The sequence below is a fragment of the Cupressus sempervirens genome, chromosome 9 (assembly GCF_028749045.1).
Source record: "Cupressus sempervirens isolate cs-2001-9-10 chromosome 9, ASM2874904v1, whole genome shotgun sequence".
NCBI lineage: Eukaryota > Viridiplantae > Streptophyta > Pinopsida > Cupressales > Cupressaceae > Cupressus > Cupressus sempervirens.
Window position 1 is genome coordinate 577,396,950 of NC_143126.1, and position 22,289 is coordinate 577,419,238.

The 22,289-nt window shown below is 34.7% G+C and overlaps 1 protein-coding gene across 1 annotated transcript in view; it reads left to right on the plus strand.

The window, feature by feature from the left end:
* Nucleotides 1-22,289, plus strand: part of LOC149539972 (Cleavage and polyadenylation specificity factor (CPSF) A subunit protein) — a 205,679-nt gene that overhangs the window by 16,670 nt on the left and 166,720 nt on the right. Inside the window, exons 2-4 of the mRNA XM_089801190.1 lie at nucleotides 16,314-16,448; nucleotides 16,593-16,672; nucleotides 16,833-16,916. Coding sequence (XP_089657316.1) covers nucleotides 16,314-16,448; nucleotides 16,593-16,672; nucleotides 16,833-16,916 — 299 coding nt within the window. The remainder of the gene's footprint in view (nucleotides 1-16,313; nucleotides 16,449-16,592; nucleotides 16,673-16,832; nucleotides 16,917-22,289) is intronic.

Below are 22,289 nucleotides of genomic sequence, written 5' to 3' on the forward strand. Positions count from 1 at the left end.
AAGTAATAAAATCTCAATGAGTAAATAAAGAAATAAAATTATATACAAGAGACAATATTATAGAAAGTATGTTAAACTTTCTAAATAGAATTTAATAACAAATAATAATAAACACAAATAAGTAAGTAAATAAATAATATAACATAGAATAATATAAATTAACTAAATCTAATGAAAAGTCAAGAGATGTTTAACAAATATACATGACTCCTTAAAATTAAGATATAAAAGGGAGGGGAGTTTAATTTAGAGAGGGCGAAAAAGAAGAGGAGAAGATAGGAGTCCAAAAAGGAAAAAATGCAAGAGGAAAGTAATATGAAGAAAATAAGGAAGCGATTTTTTGAAAAGGTATTAATGATATTACAAAGATGTGAACTTTCGAAAGCGTCATAATAATGAATAGTTGCAACTTTTCAAAAATATTGTGATTATAAAGTATTGAGACTTTTCCAAAGGATTTTAGTTATGAAGTGTTGTGACTTTTAGAAAGGATTATAACTATGAAGTGTTGTGACTTTTCAAAGGATTTGTATTATAAAAGGTTGCGACTTTTGAAAAAGAAAAAACAAAAAAGTATATTTTATTCTTTCCTTATAATTAGAAAATGAAGAATTTTAGAAAGTAAATATAGAGTTGAGATAATCTAGAGGGAATAATTCATTGAAGGGCCGACTAAGGATAGAGCCACATGGACCAAGAAAAGAAGGTAAGAAATGTATGTTTATGGATTATATTTGTTTAATTATGTTTATGAATTTATTTATTTTAATGAATCATACTTGTGGATAATATTGTGTTAGCTCACAAGGTTAACACCATAGAGATTAATGAGACTTGAAGCATGGGGTATGCGAGATGTTAAGATCTCCATCTGACCACCATGGCCAAGAATCAATGGATAACCTCTATGTGCCAAAATATTTTGACAATGTTAACATATGCATATGTGATTGGCCTTGGATAGAGGATGTCCCGTCCTAGAAAAATCTTAAGGGGTGCGCTCCTAGGAAGATGTTGAGGTAGCTATGAGCTAGGAAGTCCGATCTGGAGATGTCCTTAAGATTGAGGTTAAATTAGAGGGTAGAATAATATAGTTAGTTTTGTTATTATTGTGATTCTAATCATTATTTTGCAAGTATTAATTGTCCCAAGCTAACCCAAATAGTGGGGACATTACAACCTTCTTTGGGCATTACATTTGCTTGTTTGATAAGGAGCTTCCAAAGAAGCGTATGTTTGGTGAGGTGTGGAATAAAGTAAATGAACGTGGTTGCTTGTTCTTACAACTCCCTAGCTTCACATATCTGCAAGTTGGGTATCTTAGACATTACTAGGGTATCCCACCGACAAGATCATATTGATGGAGTTGGCGAGACAACTCATCGCAATGCATATCAATCCACATTGTATAGACTGGGAGTGAGAATTTAGACTCTAAATTATAGTAAATTGCCCAATAAGGATTTGGTTGTTTACCGCATAGATTAATTAAGAAACGCACACAGACAATGAATACAAACAACAAACAGCATAACTCTTCTTATTATTATTCGCATATGCCAAACAGTACATTATGTTTCGATGATAAGATCTGATATGATTACAATGCTTCTCGAAGGGGTTATAAATACTTTTCGAAGAACTTTCCCGAAGGAGTCCGTCGGCCGCATACATGTCGCTACATAACAAAAAACCTTTCCGAAGGGACCCGTCGGCTACATAACAAGAATCTTTCCGAAGGGACCCGTCGGTTGATACACAATTTCCTTCCCGAAGGGACCCGTCGGCTGATACACAATTTCTACCGACAACATTGGTTCTACTCAAACAAATTTTGTGAAGCTATAAGTGTGACCATTATATATTTAATTAAATTGTATGATATTAATCTCTAAAGCAGAGTGAGCAATTAGAATTATATTCATTTGTTAATCAACTAAAGTCAATGGCTCCCTCCATATCTATATGAAATGACAACCATCCTTCTTGAGAGCATCATTTCTCTCTCTTCACTATTAAACTCCATCTCAACTCAATGCTATAGAATCATGTATCTAATACCATAAGTGGAGCTTAATATATATATTTTCATTTATTTTAATAATGTAAAAGAAACTTAGATATACATCACCTTAGTTTTACCTTATTATGTGTGGGGCCCCAACATGCAGTATCTTATTAGCAATCTCCACTACATGCCTCGTTATTGGTTGCGGGTTTTGTCACCCCTTTTATAATTGTGAATCAAATCCTTCCATGTACTTTGCCATCGTGGTAATATGTGTTGCCACAGTTCCTCTTCATGTGTTCGACCCGTTTTAACACTCATTGTTGTCGCTCGTAACATAGTTGGTGGTTGACATGTTAGCAACAATTTATAATACGTTTGATCTAAGTAGATTAATCTCGATGCCAACAATGGGACTATCGCTGCTTAGGTTTTATTGATATTGGTTTAATCTTAATGCTTCCAAATTTGTTGATACATCTACGACTAGTCTTACTCTGCTAATGGTGACTAGCTTATGTTAGATGTATTTTCCAAGCACTCCTGTATTTTCCTCAATTGAAGTAATGATATGTAATTGAACCTCGTCTCTTCTCATTTCTTCCCTGTGGTTGTCCGTTGTGGCCCTTGGTTATTGACCTTGGTCCATTATTATGCTAATGTGATCTTCTTACCTTAGGCCTTGTGGTTTGTGCAATTGTCCACATCTTCTTTCGGTTTTTGGCTATATGTCTCTTATTGGTGTCATATCTTTGTGCTTGCTTCCCTTATTACATGGGTCCTTTGTACTTCTTAATCGATTATATTTGATCTTTGGTTGGTGATATGTACGGTATCAGTGGTCGATATGTGTCAAACATGCTCCTCGTCTTTCAATGGTCATTGCCTCTCTCCGCATCTCACTATATGCCAATATAGAAGTTTATGCTCTTCAAAAGTATTGCAGAACAATCAACACAATTGGTTTGAGACCTCGATAGCTTTGTTAGTCTTTAGGACATGCGATATCTTCTACGAAACGCTGCTTTTATAACGTATTGCCACTCTAGTAATACATCAATTGATAATATTGATAATGTTTTTTATAATCGGAGCAGAAAATATCTGCAAGGCAAACCAATATTCATCCATGGAAAGGCAATGAGTTTGTCTTCCTTCAATAAATTATCTTCTCTAGACGGGATCACCCTATCCCAATAGTGCCCTCTATGCATGAAGTTGTGCAGCCCAATCTAGTGTGTTTGTCTTGCCAAATACAAAATCCTTTGTGGGCAAATATTTTAATTGCAAGCACTCATAGTGCAAGTATTGATGTTTTTTTAAATAGGACTCTCAGTTGACTGCAATGGCACTCTTTATGATGATGTCCACAACCTTTATTTCTACTGATGTAACCACATTATATCCTCAAGGCGCTTGGCATTCATGCCAGCATGTGCAAACTCCTAAGTGATTCACCATTTTCACACCTTTATAGAGTACTCAAGACTTCTGCACAAACACACACAATCTTTCAACAATTTAGAACTTGGACTATCAACTCAGATAAAACTCCTATGGTAGCCTTAGTACTGAATATGCCTGACCTTTCCATAGTTTACCAATTTTACTCAACTTGACACCTCCATGTGTGTTCTCAGTCTGCTTCAATACTCTTGGACCTGCTTCCTTCATATCGTATATTAACACTCTCAAAATGTAATAACCTTCCTGATTATTTCTGTGTATTGTGTTAAATTCATAGTTGGTATTTCTAGTGAAATATTGAAGTCTCCACCTCCGTAGGTTCTCATGTATTCACTTCTCAAAATCATTCAATTTTCTTTAATCGTTTTCTTACATTTGTAGCCTGCTTTGATACCGTGTTGAGGGAAAGGATCTCTGCAAGTGTAATGACACTCTTGATTATTTCTATGTTCCAAATGCAGATTTGAACGTATATAAATATGAGTAGAGGAGACATGTCTCTATGGTAATTTATAAGTTAATAACCAATTAGACAATATTAACAATAATATAAACACACACACACACACACAGATATATATATATATATATATATATATATATATATATATATATATATATATATATATATATATATATATATATATATATATATATATTGTTAATGTTATAATTCTGTCGGATAAATTATTATACGGGTCGAACACATGTTAATATGTAATATGTGTTGCCACATATGTAATATATTCTATGGTAATATGTGTTGCCACAGTTCCTCTTCATGTGTTATATCCTTGAGTATTACTTTAGTCTCTATCTTATTTGTATTTCCATATGTACTATAAGAAACTATTTGCCTTGATCTTTTCTGTTTTCTCTTGGATGTTCTTGTAGGAAAAGAAGAGTGAAGCATTAAGTCATATGATGATCTCGAAGCTCTTGAAGCAAGATATACTTGGACGAAGAGGGATGATGATCATGAGGCTCTTGAAGTAAGATATCCTTGTTTATTGAGATTATGAGTATCCTTTTATATCAAGAAGGAATTTGACAATACTATAGAGAAAACCTTGGACAAAGAGGGAGAAACCTTATTCTCTGATATGTTTTATGGTGAATGTTGTGACAACACTACATGACAGTATTCATAGAGACTTCATGCAAACTTTTGATGTCATACATGTATGAGCCTGTCCCCTGTGTACATCATGAAGAAGTGACGACTTCTAAATGATTATCACTTGTATTAGGAGAAGTTGTTGTAAAGTGACGTCCTTACAATAACTTGTAGCATGATTCAATAATGGAGATTCCTCAATTAACAATAAAGTGACGTCCTTACAATAACTTGTACAATAATGGAGATTCCTCAGATCTGTCATGTCAAATGAGTTGCACAAATTCTGTTTGAGCTCTCACCAATCAACTGTTTTGATTTGCTAGTAATGATCAAGTCATCAACGTAGACAACAACCAACAAAATCTCATTACCAACCTGTTTAACATACAAATTATGATCAAATGGACATCTCTGGCACCCATGATTTGTGAGATACTTATCAATCTTGATGTACTAAGACCGTGAGCCTATTTTAGGCCATAGAGTGCTTTTACCAATCTGCACACCTTGTGTTTTTGACCGACAACCTTGAAACCTGGAGGCTTGAGTCATATAGACTTCTTTCAACTCATTGTTGAGAAAATCACTCTTAACATCCATCATATGAACTTTTTAACCAAACTAGGTTGCTAAGGCAAGGACAAGCCAAATGGTACTCATCTTGGCTATAGGAGCAAAAGGATCCTCATAGTCAATGCCTTCCTTTTCTGAGAACCCACAATCAACTAGACAAGCTTTGTACTTGTCAAGGGTTCCATCAGCTTTGTATTTCGCCTTATACACCCATTTGCAACTAATGGGCTTCTTCCCTGAAGTAAGATTAGAAAGGAACCAAGTGTGATTCTTTTGAAGACTCTGATATTCAACTTTTATAGCCTTTTCCCACTATCCCTTTAGCCTCTGAATATGTTTGAGGCTCATAAACACTTTGAATGTTGGCCATGAGAGCAAAATTAACTGTATGTTGTTGTTTGCTCTTGTTTCCGAATGATCTACCCTTAATGAGCTCATCATAATTAAGATCACCAATAATCTTAGCCCACCATTCAAGCCAGAGAGTAGAAGAACCAACATTAGATGTATGAGCTAGAGCTGGTACTGGATCTGGAACAGTATTACCATCATCCGAAGGAAACTCAAGTTGAGCATCTTTAAACTGAGAATCTGCATCATCCCTCTCATTAGGTAGAACTATCGGAAGACAAACACCCAAATCAAAGGCTGATCCTCATAATTTTGCACTGATGAGGATGGGCGAAAAGGTCCACATGTTTCATCAAAAACAATATCCTTGCTGAAGACTGTTGGGTGGATGTTTTGCAAATGATAGTTTTGGGTAAAATCCATTCGCAAAATAGAATGACCAGCCACAACGTGTGAGACAAAGGCTCTCCTACATTAAAGGGAAGGCTCCCCCTTCTCACTATTCCTTGGATCAACTCAAGGTAAGCAAGAAGTTCAGAGATTTTGTAAAGGGTGTTACCAATATTCTTTCCTCCTAGCTTTCAGGAAAGAATCCACTTACCCATGGAGCAAGCAATGGGCAAGATGAAATCTCTAGCTAGACTTCTATCTAATAGTTGGAAATGGTGATACCGATAAACCAACACTAACTCAAAGGCTAGCTGAAAGCGTACCTGTTTGGCTCTAAGTCCAGTTTTAACCTATTCTATAAGAATAACCTCTACCATTGGGGCACAAAGACTTCCAGAAGTAGGGAATTTTAACTATTTTTCGTGAATTTGAGATGATAATACAAGCTACAGTCAAAGCTCCTAGTCTATGTGTTGCCACAACCGCTTTGAATCAAAGCTTCAACTCCGATTGCTTCTTAAATCACTATGCTCTATTATTGAACACACAATAATAACATGAATCAAAGAGAATAGGCACAAATTACAGTCAAAGTTTCTAATTTGCTCTATCACAAATGCTTCCAGTCAAAGCTTTGAATCCAAATGCTTCTTTTATTCACTTTTCTCCCAAATTCGTACTGCACAATCAAAGTTATGCTTGCACAAATGTGGCAGAGCTTTTTTGCATACAACAAAAAATGTTTTTTACAATGAGGGGGCACTCCTTTATATAGGTAAAGGAGTTGAGAAAAAAGTGGAGGAAAAAGTGGGAGCAACTTAACCAACTTTGACCTGGTCTAACTAAGAGAGGAATTATTGGGTTGCATGCAACTGCACATGCAACTTGCATTACATGTAATTACATCCTTTCATGCAATACATCCTTTTCAATTACAAACATGAAAGAAGAAGAAGAGGAAAGACGGAAGAGAATTGAAACAATCATAGGGATTATTCTGAAGGGCCTTGTACTTGTCGATGCAATCCCGGATGATAACAGGAGTGGGAGTTCTTGTATTTTTTGCCACTGCATTCACCTTGATAACCATGGTGTTGCGTCTTTTGATAACCTCTAACTCTCTTTGATGAATTGTCCGTTGTCATTTGAAAACTTGATGTGATCAAGCTTTTTCTTGTTCAAGTTGTTGTGAATTTTCTTTTGTAGATTGACATATTCTGGAATCTCTGACACTTTGAAAACCTTCTTGATGGTGTCCGGGTATAAACTTAGAACAACTTTCCACCAACACCTTTAACTTTTTTTTTTTTTTGAAGTAAAGTTCTTGGCGCATTCCATCACGAACTCGAGTTCGTAAACAACCATTGGAAAAATGGAGACCAGAAGAATTCTTGCTTCTTTGATTTGAAGCATGCCTTCTTTACTGGATGTTTTCATTCTTTATAGAAATCTTGGCATATCTTGACTTGTTGCAACATGAAAGTTTCAATGGGATTGAATCCATGAAAGCTTTAAGATTTGAGTTACAACGATGAATCCATGAGGAGTGGGTATTCAAAGTATGGATTAGATACTTATGAGACACATGTGATGGCTGTAAATGAACCGGAAAGCATTTGTAAAGCATGGAAAACAGTAGGTGGAGAGAGAGAACATGAAGTGGGAGATGAATGTGCTTTGGGACATGAAAGTGAAATGCACGGAAATGTATGTAAATGAAAACTCTTGACTTTTTAAAAAGTGACTTGGGCTTTCAAGATGTCATTGTTGGAAAGTGGCTTACATGTATATGCAACATGTAACGAGAAACAGAAAGTGAGGTGACATGCGAATGCGGATGGAGGACGAGCTTACATGTAAATGCATATGAAGGATGAGATGAAATGTGTAATGACAAAGGAAGTGGAATGACATGTATTTTTCTCATGGAGGTGTAAGTGCATATGGAAGGAAAGAATGCAATGTGCCTTGAAGCGAAGTGAGTTTTATAGAGGTCTTTGAGGAAAGGTGAAGTCAAAGTACATTGGAAAACATGCACATAACATTTTTTGATCTTTTAAAAAGTGGCTTTTAGTCAAAAATGGGTTTTAGAGATGCGATTACATGTAAAGGAATTTTCATGTAATCGTGTAGTGCAATTGGATACAGAAAGTGAGATGAGATGAAATGGAAATGAAAAATGAGATTACATGTATGTGTAGACGACGAATGAGATGAAATACATGTAATCGCATTTGACAAATGAGATGCGAAGTTTTGTGGCATGGAAAGATGAAAATGGAACGTGATGATGCTTTTGCATGAAATGGAAGATGTAGTGAAGTGAAATATGACCAAGTTCGTGGGAAAGAACTTGTAACTTCTCCTAAATGGAGAAAACTGAAAAGCAAACACACAAAACACAAAAACAAACTTCAAAAGAAAAATGTACCTTTGGCAAAAGACTCAAACATGTCAACAAGAAAACCACTTCAACATGCAATTTCGAATTTGGAGTTTGGGAAAAAACAAAAAACATGAAAATGAACTATTTCATCATTTTATAAGGAAAAATACACTTTCCATGGCAACAAAATCAACAAGTGTAAATCATCAAGCTAAAACATGCATAAAATCAGCAAGATAAGCACAAATTTATTATCAAGAAGGAAAATGTCCACTTACATGATGATTATGTACCAAAATGGAGGGGGGGGAAGCTCCAATATTGAAAAATTCTCCAACAAACTTAGATATTTTCAAACTTTGCAGGAGGAATTCGTAGTGGGCAGCAAATGAGGCGTTTTTGATGCACAATGCCAAAAACGTGTCCTAAACTCTCTCAAACTTCCAACATTTTTGTTCAATGCATGTTCATGAAACATTTTTGGGAAAAAATGTGTTTCAAATCTGCATTGCATGTAATGTTTTTTCACTTTCAAAAGCAAAAACGTGACCCTTGGTGTAATGCAAATGGATGAATATGCCAAAACGCCTATTCTCCAAACAAAAACGTGAGCCAAAATGACAAATTTGAGGCATTTTTGGCCAAAATGTGCCCTTGGATGGAGTAAAAAATGACATTTTTTGCATGAAATCTCAACATTTAATGCTTGGAAACACTTAGATTTGCAAAAACAACCCTTAAGGAGAAGATTTGAAGAAATTTCATGGAAGAATCCAAGCAAAATCACCAAAAACGTGTTCTTGGGGAGTTTTTTCAAAAACGACTTTTGGAAGATCAAATGCATGTGTTTGAGAGCAAAACACACTTTTTGGACGTGTATGCATATATTCAAAATGCTACATGAAGCGAAGCACACCTTTTGGAGGCCATTACATGTTTTAAAAACATGTAATGGGCTCTTCCAAGGCTGAAACACACCTTTTTGGTGCATATGCATGTTTTAAAATTGCCCAAAAACGGGTTTTGGAGGTGCAATTACATATCTTTGGTGCAAAACACACCTTTTTGGTGTAAAGACATGTTTAAGTTACACGCATATGCAACTCAAGGCAAAAACTCACCTTTTTGGTGCATATGCATGTAACACATGTAGCTCAACTTTTTGACGTTATTGCAATTTAAAGTGAGTTTACATACAATAGCATAAAAAAGGTCCACTTTTAAGTGTTTTTATATGCAATAGCATAAAAAAGGGCCACTTTTAAGTGATTTACACTTTTAAGTTGAGTTTTACATGCAATTGCATAAAAAATGTCCACTTTTAGATACAATTGCACATTTAAGTTATCCATTTAAGCGCATGTCAATTTTATTTTGATAAAATATTACTTAAGTGGGACATAAATTATATTTACATTATCATATTAACAATATAATTTGTAAATATCATTTAATAAGTAATATTTACTAGAGCATTTGATTTAAATATCAAAAATTGAATTGAACTATATAGTTAATATAGTCACTTAAGTCAAAAATCAAAAAGTAAATTCAACTTAAAAATATAACATAAAGTGCACTGTAGTTACTTTAAGTGAAAATTTAAATGATAAAGTAACTTAAAAACATAACATAAAGTGAATTCAAGTTATATTTTTCAAAAAGTGAATGTGAAATAAAAAATATAACATGATATTTTTATTTTGTGCTGTTGCATAAAAAAGGTCCACTTTTTGGGCATTAAAATGGTCATATTTTTTGAATGACAACTCCGATTAAGCTCTAGGGTAGATCAAATCGAAGGGAAAACCGAAAGCAATGACTTGAGCAAAACCAAAGGACTAAAAATCAACAAACACACATTCAAAAATGAAGAAAAGGACAGCGAAGGTGTAAAAATTAAGCATAGGCTTGACAATCAGAAAAAACAAAAAAGACTTGACGAAAGCCTTCAGTAAAATTATTCATTATATCAATTGGTGTCATTTGATTGATCAATACAAACCAATTAAATAATGAAATAAGCTTAGAGAAATACGAAACTAGCTCGGAAAAGTTTCGTATTGTTACCTACATTTTGTGGGTGACAAAATGCACGACAACAAAGACAAGATGATTAGTGTCTACATCTATCAATTGGTAAGCCTTATGGCTGTCATTTTACCCTGTAAACATAAGCATTTGACCTTTGGAATTCAACTTGGAGCGCTTAGCATCTGGAATTCATACATAAGCTAAAGAGCGAAAGATTTTGAGATGAATGATCCTAAGTTTGCAACTAGTCCAAACTTCTTCAGGAGTCCTTCCCTTAATAGCTTGTGTAGGGGACCTATTAAGGAGATAGACTGCAGTTAACACTGCTTTTGCCCAAAACTTATTAGGAACACTCCTGTGTTGTAACATAGAACGAGCCATCTCAACAATAGTACGATTGTGCCGTTCTACAACACCGTTTTGCTGAGGAGTGTGGGGTGTGGTTAATTGATGTTTTATACCATGTGTATCACAAAAGTTGGAGAATGTAATGGAACATTATCTGACCTAAGATTGATTATACAACCAAACTCTTTTTCTACCAAGGCCTTAAATTTTTGAAATACAAGAAAAGCATATGATTTTTGTCTAAGAATGTCCACCCACATTTTACGACTGAAATCATCAATAAAAGCAAGAAATACCTGTAGCTAGTAATGGAAGGTGTATGCATTGGCCTACAAATATCAGCATGAACCAACTGAAGTACCTTAGAGGCTCGCCACGAGTCACCATCCGTGAACAAAGTCTTGTGCTGCTTCCCATCTTGACAAGCTCCGCAAACACCATAATGCTAAGTCTAGATCTTAGGTAAACCAACTACAAGTCCCTTCCGAGCCAACTGAGAGAGATAGTGCACATTTAAGTGCCCATACTGCTGCTGCCAAAGACTGGTGATGGAAGAACTTCTGACTGGCATGGCTAACTTAGGATAATCACTTGTAGCCACAAGTCGGAAAAGACCATGATCCTCAATGCCAACAGCTACAGTAGTGCAAGTCTCCTGATCAACAATCGAACACTTGTGTGAGCTGAATACAACATCCAACTGAGGAGAATTCCTCATGATGTGATTGACTGACAGAAGATTTAGTTCCATGCCATGAACATAGTACACATTGAGGAATATGAGATTCCTCCCACCATAATGTACCTGAACAGTTCCCTTATTGACAATTGTGTATTCTTATCCTCCAAAATCAATTTAGTGAATAGAGAGAAGTTTGTGAACGAATCACGTTGATGAGTAAAGTAGCGCAAAGCACTTGAGTCAATGTATTAGGCAGAAGGCTTCACATGAACTGCTGATCTTTTAGCAATGAAGGCATAAAAGACATATTCTTTCTACTCAGTGTGCTCGACAACATGGGCTTTCTGCTGAGACCCTCTCTACTTCTATTTAGAAGCCTATCAATTACGACAATCCTTCTTCATGTGACCTATTTATGACAGTATTTACGTTGTATGTACTTTTTCTTATAATTAACTCGAGGTTGACTTGAGCCTTTCTATTGCGAAGGCTGATCTTTCCTTTTATTTTTCGACTAAGAGTGTGCTATTTGCTCTCTAAAAGTAAGGAAGAACTAGTACCAAAGTCTTGTTTTCAACAGTCCTACTACAGAAGCTTGGTACAAAGGTCTGCAAATTTGAGATCAACATTCGTGGTGGGAATTTTGAGAGTTTCATCAAGATGTTCATAAGACCTTGGAAGGCTCTTCAAGGTATTAACCACCATGTCTTCTTCCTCTATCTTTCGTCCAATCGCCTCCAACTGATTACAAATGTCCTTAATCTTTGACATATGTTCTTGTAAGGAGATTCTCTCATCCATCATGATGGAGAAAAGTCAATTCTTTAAAAAGAATGCACGGCTTTTATCAGATGTCTCATGCAAGGCCTTCAGATGCTCCCAAATCTCAACAACTGATTTTATAGAGTGAACCTATGGAAGTTGATAATTTGTAATAGAAAGTTTAATGAGCATAACAGCTTCATGATTGCGCTCATCAAACTTTGTCTGATTTGGATCTGTTGTAGTTGGATGCTGAAGGGTGCCCAAGACAATGTTATGAAGGCAACGATATTAAGAAATGGTCATCGTTTGCTGCTTCCAAGTGTTGTAGTTTTTGCCATTGAAACTATGACTGCCTTCCAACATGATGTTGGTCAATGAAGCCATCTGCACATTTTTCGAGACATGAAAAAGAAAGAGACTATAAAGATGTTGATTGCACAAAATTCTATGCACAAATTTCAATGCAGCGAGATAGGTACAAATTTCAACACAAATCTGCTGGTACAAAAACCAAGGCATGGATTTCAAGACAATTTGTCTGAATACCAATAAGAGATCTCAAAAAACCCAAAAAGAATATGAAATCAAAATGAAAGTCCAATGACACGAAAATCAAGGCACATAAAATAAGGTATCCAATTTTTTTTGATATCGAAGATCTTGAAAAACTCAACAAGAATCTATAATTAATTTTTGTAAACAACAGAGCACCTATAAGAGTTTCCAAAGAAACCCTAGCTGTTTTTGAAAAACTAGAAAAGTTGTAGATATAACTGTAAAAAATAGTGGAAATGAAACAATTGGCCACAAATCAAAGACAAAGGGTTGTATGGAAACTCTAGATGATACCCCAAGTAGCGAAAGAACATGTTTTAAAATTTGGATCTAGCAAGAGAAAATCACAAGTTAAAGAGGAATGGAGCACAAGTGTCTTTGCGAGAAAAAACCAACGCCTTTGTAGACCATGATTTTTGTAGGAACAAGGCCGAAAATTGCATGTGAGTTGTAGAAATAGTTCACCCATCATCCAAAATAGGTTGCAGACCGAAACACGACCGGTAATGGTCAAGATTTGTAGAGGAAAAACACACGATCCAGAAGTGAAGATGTCCAAAAAAACTAGAAAAAAGAAATGACGCCGAGTCCTAGTCTTGAAAAATACAGAAACCCTAGTTGGGTTTTAATATTTTCTGCAAACAAATCCCTACAAACCAATTTAAAAAATCATATAATTTTTCAAAAAACCATTAAAAATTCATTTCGAATTTTTATTTGATTTTATTTGAAATTATTTATGGCTTTGATACCATATAACGCAAGTAATTGGTAAATTATTTGATGTATTTTTTTTTGGTCGGTAATAAGTTTATATTTTATTGATATAATAAGATTTACATTAAAACATAAAGGTCCAAATTCATCTATCTTAAAGGACCATCATATCAACTACACATTGATTCCTCCTATACTACAAATACATAGGAGCCTCTTCAATAAGCTTATAAACTTTAATAAACAAACCTAATAAATATGTCTTTGATAAATCTGCTTCCTAGGTCTTGCTGCCCTCAGCATGCTCGAACCTGGCAATCTTCCACAGAGAAGAAAATCCAAAGAATGCTTTCTTTGAATTCATGCAGATTCTCAACACTGTTTCACAACCTTCAATGCCCTTCATCCTCTGCTCAATATTAAATTAGTTGATATATTAACAATGACTCAATGAGAAAAGATGCTCAGTAAATAAGTTTACAATATTTACAAAATAAGCAAGCTTCTAAAAAGAAACTGCAAATAAGATCAAAGACGATCTTATTATCTAAATTACAATAAATTACATTATTGAGCATTAAATAAATAATAAAAACTACGTAATGCATATAGACAAGTCTAATGGTGATCTCAAATGAATTTAGTTGCTTGTAACAATTTCTGGATTTTGAATTATTTTGATAAAATCTTGGGAACTTTGTGACTTAGGTTTTGATCCATTTTTAATTGCTGAGAAGCATTTTAAAAGTTCTTCTCAAAGGAGGTTGCTTTGGTTGTGTATACAATGTGCTTTTGGTTGGAGTGTTGAAACCAGTGTTATGATACTCGGACTCGCCTTGGACTCGGTTAGGCCCAAAATAGACTCGGACTCGGTCTCGGTGGCCGGACTCGGCAAATTAAAAAAAACCTATGATATTCAAAGATTTTTAAGGATTTTAAGTTTTTTTCATGCATCATTTAGCCACTTTAACATCAAATACACAATAATTGAGATAAATAGAAACTACTTTGCACACATATACAACTTTTCATAGATCACCTAAGTATATTAAATGCGAATTTTCGAAAGAAATTACATAAAGTTAAACTAAATAATAATATAGAAATCTGAAATATTGTATAACAATTAATTGTCAAATGTCTACAATATGTCAATATCCATGGATTCAAAAGTTCAAAATATATATCAAAAGAAAGGCTCATAGTAGCCATGTCTTCCTACGAGTACGCCTAAGATAGGTCATGGAAGTTGATTCTTGAAAATTGGCTAAGTCTGAAATCTAGAAGCTCTGAAATCTGGCTAAGTCTGAATTCCTGAAGCCTTGAGATTTTCCAGATTCTTTATCTTAACTCCTAGAGGGCTGGAATCTATCTCAAATGAATCGTCGCATATATATAAAATATATCTGAAGTATAAGTTGGCATTCCCTTCTTCCTTATTCTTCTTCAAGGAAGAAGAATAAGGAAGAAGGGAATGCCAACTTATACTTAAATGATATATTTTATATGTAGGAGTTAAAAGTAAAACATTCTCGAAACTATGCCAAAAAGACATCAAGAAGACAACAAAGAACTTTAAAAAACATTTTTTATTTATATTAAAAAAAAAAAAAAAACAAAATGAGTCAGCCTGATAGGACTCGCCAAGTCCAACTGAGTCCTGGCTGACTCGGCAAGTCAGCAAGGACTCGGTCGAGTCCGAGGCTAGAGGCAGTTTGCCTTGTTTTGGTCGGCTCGCCTCACGACTCGCCGAGTCCTATAACGCTGGTTGAAACTAATAAATAATTAATTTTGTGGATGAGTTTATCATGCTCTTATTGTTGATGGGATTTCTATTGCATTCATTGGATGGGTGGGCTTTGTAGGTGCCATCCAGAGGGAGCATTATTAGGTTTGATTCTATTTTCATTTTAACAGTTGATTCAGGAGAACTTTGGAAGTCAAGTTCTAAAGAGGACTGCCTTCATTCCTTTCTAAAGAGGACTGCCTTCATTCCTTTTTTGGAGGGCATCTATTTGAAGAGGTTTGACTTTAATGATCCATGATGACTCTTTTTGGGTCTCTTATGACCATGCAGACCAAAAATATGGCCTTGGCAAAGTAAATTTCATGGCATTATTAGGTATGTGATAGTAAATTATGTAACATATAATAATTATGAATCGTGGAAATAAATCCTAAACCTTTTGGTTATTGGAATACATACAAATTAATTCAAGTGAATTGGTCCATGGCACAGATCTTATGGTTTAGAACTGAGGAGTTTCACTTCAGGCCATTTCCTTTAGTTTCATTTAGAACTTATATCAATGATGGATGCTTAGTTATGTGAGATTTACTAAGTACTTAATTAAAGTCAAGAGGGCATTTCTCGGAGAGTTGCTCACTGTGTGTCATTTCCACTATTAATTGGATTACATAGGTCTTCTTTTAATTAGCCGAGATATTAATCCATTTTGTTCTTAGGACTGACAAGTTTGCATGAAGCACTGGGGAATCACTGTACATTGCAGAGTTTGACTTAACTTGTAAGAATCCTTTAAGAAGAGAGTTTCCATGTGGCAAAGCTTTCTTCTTGTCCATGTGTAGCATAAAAGGATCAATACTTATTTATAACTAAGAAAATGCATGCTTCAATTTTTATTTGGGAGTAATTGTGTGTTTGACCCTTTTACATTTGTAATATCAGTCTACTGTTGTTAAAGTCTTATAGTTTTGCACATTATGATTTGCAATCAAAAACATATGAATTCAAGGATCTGGAAGCCATCAGGCATTGGGATTTTAGTTTTAACTTTTATTTTAACATCTAGTGGCTACGCTTAACAGATAACTGAAATTTTCTGGGTAGTGATGACCGTCTGAGAAAATATTAGCTTATCTAGTCTACTAACATTTACATGCATATTGGTTGTAGGAAACTGCATTGGAGCTAGTAGTTATCAGTGAAGATGGGATTGTCCAATCAGTTTGTGAGCAGACAGTATTTGGCACCATTAAAGATCTTTCTGTTCTTCCATGGAATGAGCAGCACCGCATACCTCAGGCACAGGTTTGTTCATCTGATATTTAAGCGTTTCTAATACACCATTTTTTTTGGTGCTCTTATGCTGATTTCTCAAATACATTGTTGATATCATTTGGAAGTGATTGACTTGACGGAGGATATGCTTTCTGTTTTGCCCTCTGTATGCAGACATATGGGAAAGATCTCCTTGTTGTGCTTTCAGATTCTGGGAAGTTGTCTTTCCTGACTTTCAGTGTTGAAATGCACAGGTCTTCTCTTATATCGCTGATTTTTAATCATGTAAACATTGTAAATGAACCAAGTAACATTTGTGGAACTTTATCCTTCCTGTTGCTTCATCTTTTATTTCCTATTTTACAGTATACTGCGCTTTGCACTTTTTCATACTTTTACCTGTGCATTCTTTAGGTTTTTAGCTGTGGCACACATCCAATTGTCTCATCCTGGAAATATGCGGCGAGAGTTGGGTTGGTTGCTAGCCATTGAATGCAAGTGAGTGTTAAGATAATTTTTTTTTTTCCTCTTTCCGAATGTGACATAGCTACTATTTAGTTGTGAGATTAGCTGCTGGTTTGTTTGATGTTGAAAAATGTCTTTGTTAATGTATGCTGTATGGTAACTGCTAAAATTATGTACTTGAAGCTTGCGACAATGGGTAATGGTATATTTAATGAACCATATTCACTGAGAAATCTTGTGATATGTATGGTAATACTTATTTGTAATGTCCCTTGTCAAGATGACTTAGCATTTGACCAAATTTCAGCAAATTTTGTGAGAGTTCTCTTTATTCACCCCTGAATTAGTGTATGCATTTGATGTGAAATGCGAATAGGTATAATATGTTAATGCAAATATTGGCTACTCTAAAAATAATAACTCTGATATATATCTTCAATGTAATTTATAAATGGTTTGGAATCTGTGTGACTAAAATTTCCTTTACAGAGACCTGTAGGATATGGTGATAATTACCTATTCTTATTTATGTTTGTAGTGGCCACGCCTGTGATGCTTATGACGGCTTTATTAAAAAAATAGAAGTGTCATGTATAAATGCTAAATCCTTGAGTGATAATGTGTTGTCTGTATTTCTTATTCCCTGTGATGACTTGATCTATTTAATGGATCTGTATATTGTGTTCTTTATGAAGATCAAAGTTCCTTTGAATAACTAGCTTGATGTTTCAACGGTCCTCCCTCTCAGATGTTGCCTTGTCTCCAACAAATCTACAAATGTTAAGTAATCGAAGATCTTAGATAATCTTTATTGTCTGTTGTGATGCCATGACTGAGAGAGAGTGACAACAATTTCTTTGATGTGGCTGCCTACTCCTTCCTTACAGATCATTATTTCTATTTGCTATTGTTATTTTTTCTGAGTGTAATACTTGGAAATGTTAAGTCTATTACTTAGCATGTATTGAGTTAGATGTTTTTATTTCTTCTCTCTGATTCTATCTGCTAAAGTAAAAATATAATTATCTGGATGCCTTGCATTCTTTCTTTTATATCCTCAGCACCAAATATATATTCTAATTTTATGATTCTGAATGCTGAAGCGATGCATTTAAGGGGCGCAACCAATGTCTCCTACAACAACCTTGTTCGACACTACACAACCCTTCATAATTAAATCGATTTTATGTGAACAACATACCTTAATGACTAAAAACTATTTAGATGCTTGTGTCAATACTTTATAGTCGTCTGAACCATACCATTGGTTACTTAATTGATGATTTGTCACTGTTGGGGTAGATGTAACTAGAGACACTCAAGCCATGTTTGTTTAGTCCACTCTCCAGGCACTGATACTAGAGGAGATAACTCATGTTCAGGGGTTGATTTGAAATTACTTCCTTTTAGAAAATTATTATTAATGGATATTCCCGAGAGTTATTCCCCATGCTGCCAGGGATTCTTGATACTCTATATTACTGCGTACTCTGCTGACTGAAGAGTGGGTATTCCAAAGTATCCATGATATCCCATATGCCTCCCTGTTCATATATGCCTATTGTCTAAGGAAATATTATTTGATGGCTCTGCAACTTGGCTATATATATAGTTTGGACAATTGGTATGGACAATAGTATAGTAAACTTTATTTATAGTCTCCGCCTATACTTTTATTATTTATTTATCCACTTGAAATCCTTACAAGTCAATGCTGATGGCCTAGGATAATTATAATTCCAACTTCTTATTTCCGAGCAGTATCAACTGTCTTTACAACCCAATCGAGGCTATGATAATAACGGCCTACATATTTAAATATCAAAGATCACTATTCCTTTGGGATTGATAATATGTTTTATTGACTTATTATTTCACCCTACAATCTACGAGTTGTACTTCTATTATTTTTAGTTGGTTATTCTTATATAATATGGCACTCTTTTGATAAAGAGAACTTAATTGTCCAAGATGTTACATGATTTAGCTTTATTGCAATGTCCTCCATTAAGATTGCTGTCCTCACTTAAATCCCTAAATCTCATTTCCTTCACAATAGCTTCGATGCTCATATCCATGTGCTTGCTTATGATCTCCACATAGCTATAACTGAAAACTACATGTCGGTATAGGGATAATTAGTGGTGTGTATGTTGATAATATCTTGATGTTATAGTAACCTCAACAGTGTTTTTCATTGGTATAACATTATTATTTATTATTAATTCATTAGTTATTTATTTTATATATACAGATTCTTATTTTAAAATAGGGGCATTACATTTTTGTGGAAAGGTGAATTTGTATATGTATTGAGTACTCAGTAGAATAAGAGGTTTTAGGGTTCCTACCTTGTAAAGCAAATGTTCATATGGCAATTAATAATTGTAGCCAAGACTTTTTCTTCCTTTTTTTGTTAATAGTCTTTCATTTGAAAGTTGGAAGTGCTGTAGCTCTATTTTATTTTCTTATAAGTAATACCAAATTTATTACGTAAAAAATTGATATAAGGTAATATCCTTATATTGTCATATACACACTTTGTAAATGTAGATGAGTGTCATGTTTTATAGTGCTCCGTTGATTAAAGATGCACGATCAAACAAACTGCTGGTCTATGTTATTGTGTATTAATGAGATGTGTTCACTGAAGTTAGCAACATCACTAGAACATGTTGAAATGGAGGATATTGGACATTGTATCACACGCTGGACAACTAAATTGCCAATGATGAGGTTAAGATGTGTTCCAAAATGCTGCAGTGATCAAATTTTTTAAATTCTAGGTTGTTAATTTGAATTCTATGATATTAAATATAAGATACTCTGAAAAGGGGACCTTGTAGGACAAAGGTCAAAAGTTTGTTGATATCTTAGAATTTGGTACTAAGTAATGAGGCGAATACATTTGGGATACAGGCCAGCCTATGGAGACAGAAACTAGCATGTTGAAAGTGTGGAGCATCGATGTCATAATTAGGCTTTCAGAGAAGATATTCTACATGGACACAGGAGAAGAGAATTGACCATTGAATTTATATGTGAACTCCCTGTTGTAGGGGTTCATCTTGACATTTGGGGACCCTGTTTTGCTGAGTTCTTGTTTATTTTGTGTACATAATTAAAGATCTTTATCAACTTTTAAGCATATTCAATTATATACTTTCCAAGTATTTATTTCGCTTTCATTTTCACATACATGGATAACTACTCTTTCCTATTGTTTTTCATCTTTTCCAGTCAATACATCCTGCCCATCTTTTGCCTCATTTTTTTGTCTTGATTTATTGAATTATTGCAGCAAATAAGCATGGCCTAGGATGGCATTTGTGTTCATGTTTTAGTCTTGTACTGAAATAAATATTGTTTGATCTGGTCTTTTGATTTGAGCTTGATAGTTGTGTATTTGATTATTTTTAAGATAGGATTGTTTTTTAAATAGCAATTAATGATTGTGGGTATGTTTACTTTATTGGATAGAGATTGTGGGTTCTGTTAGTCTCTCAACTAGGGAAGTTTTGATTTGTGAAAATTTGAGTTGTTGCTTAGAACTATAGAAGGTAGTTTCTTAGAGCCATAAATTAGTGAACTGGTTTACAAAAGTAAGGTGTTACACTAAATGATATCTATTCAGGATTGTCATGATATGAAAATGGCCATCCTTTAGAGGGTTGTATAGGAATACACATGCATTGTATGCTATCTTCAATGCTTAAGTAGGTTTTCTGCAACATGCTAATCTCTTCATCTGTTGAATTTGCTGTAAGGATACAATTTCATAATACCAATATTGTATGTTGTTAGTTGAGTACACTGGTACTACAGTGTTTTGTGTCAGATTTGGGTATACAATATCAGTATATATTATAAAGATATATAAAATCATTGGTTTTTTCATGTCCTTTGTAAAACTAAAACCACTACCTATGGGGAATGTTTTTGTGGATGTGAGAATTGGTAGTATTGATGTGGATTTTGTGACCACCTTAACGTGTAGGATAGGATACGACATATCCAATCATCTCTTGAACAAGGAAGCTTTAAATGCTAAACAATGTAACAATGATGTGATCTAGTAAAGCGACCCCAAGGACTGCATACTTGCTACTTTAGCGTTGGACACAACCCAGTTTTAGGTGTGATTTTCTGATAGTCAATTGGGGATCTATGTTAGCCTTTTGTAGATGATTCATCAACTTTCTAAATGCGAATGATATGGCAATTTGATTGCGTCAACTACTGCTAAAAATGATTTTAAAAAAGTGCAATTAAGATGTGAGTTTTGAAATCTAGATTACTTGTACTCCTAAGTTTATTATTGCAAGAGACTATTGATGTTGCGGCGAAAATAAACCAGTCCTTTCTTTATCAAATCAACTATGCTAAGGAGGGTGTTATCTATTAGAATATTATAATGTTTCTTTAATGTTCGTCTTATTTAGTCCTATAGTTTAATAGGTAGTTTCTATTTCTGTCTTTAGTTCACGATTGTTTCTTTTAGAAACATCCTCTTTGTAAATCTATATAAGGAGCTTTCATATTCTCTGTCTAATACAACTGCAACATTGATTTACCATAATGTGGTATGAGAGTGGGTTGACAGGATTTTATAAAATTTTGCAATTTAAAAAAAAATTGAGGATGAGGATATCAGCTTAGCCCCTATTCTTGAAGGGGTTGAGGATGACAACATGATCTTAGATCCAGAATATCACTGTAGTCAAATTGATAAGCTTCTTCGTACTCCCATCCTATGGCAGCAAAAGGAATCAACTTCAATATTTGACCGATTTCAAGCCATCTCGATGAACATAAACACATGGCTGAAAGGAAGGGGTCTAAAGAGGATTAACTTGAAAACTGGGGTAGATTGCAACCATTTCAGTCCTATGGGGAGGAAATCTCATTTTGAGGGTAAGAAGAAAGATGGTTCATCCACTTTAGAGCCAAGAAAAGGGTTTCAAACTGAAGCTCAAGGGAAGAAAGGCCGTCATTCAAACTTCACATTCTTTTTTAGCTTCTCTCGAAGTGTAGGAATCAGATGAGGAAGAAGTAGTGATCCTTTCTTCTCTAGAACGACTACCCAAGCAAGAATCATCCACCCCAGGCTAACCGTTCTTGTCTGAATTAGATACTGATGCAATTTCTTTCTCTATAGTGTTCGCACCCACTATTCCTATTTCCAAAGTGAACACTTCAACATTGCTTATCTCTTTAGTGGCTCTTCCTGCTCTTAGTAGAATAATGTGTTTGAAGCTTTCTCTACTTTTTCCACTCTCGTAGAGGGACAAGTTTCATAACTTGATACCTCAGCTACAAGGTTCAAAATGTTTATGTTAGAATCATCATAAGGAGCACCCATAATCCCGACTGTGCAAACAAAGGCATGCACTATGACAACAAAGA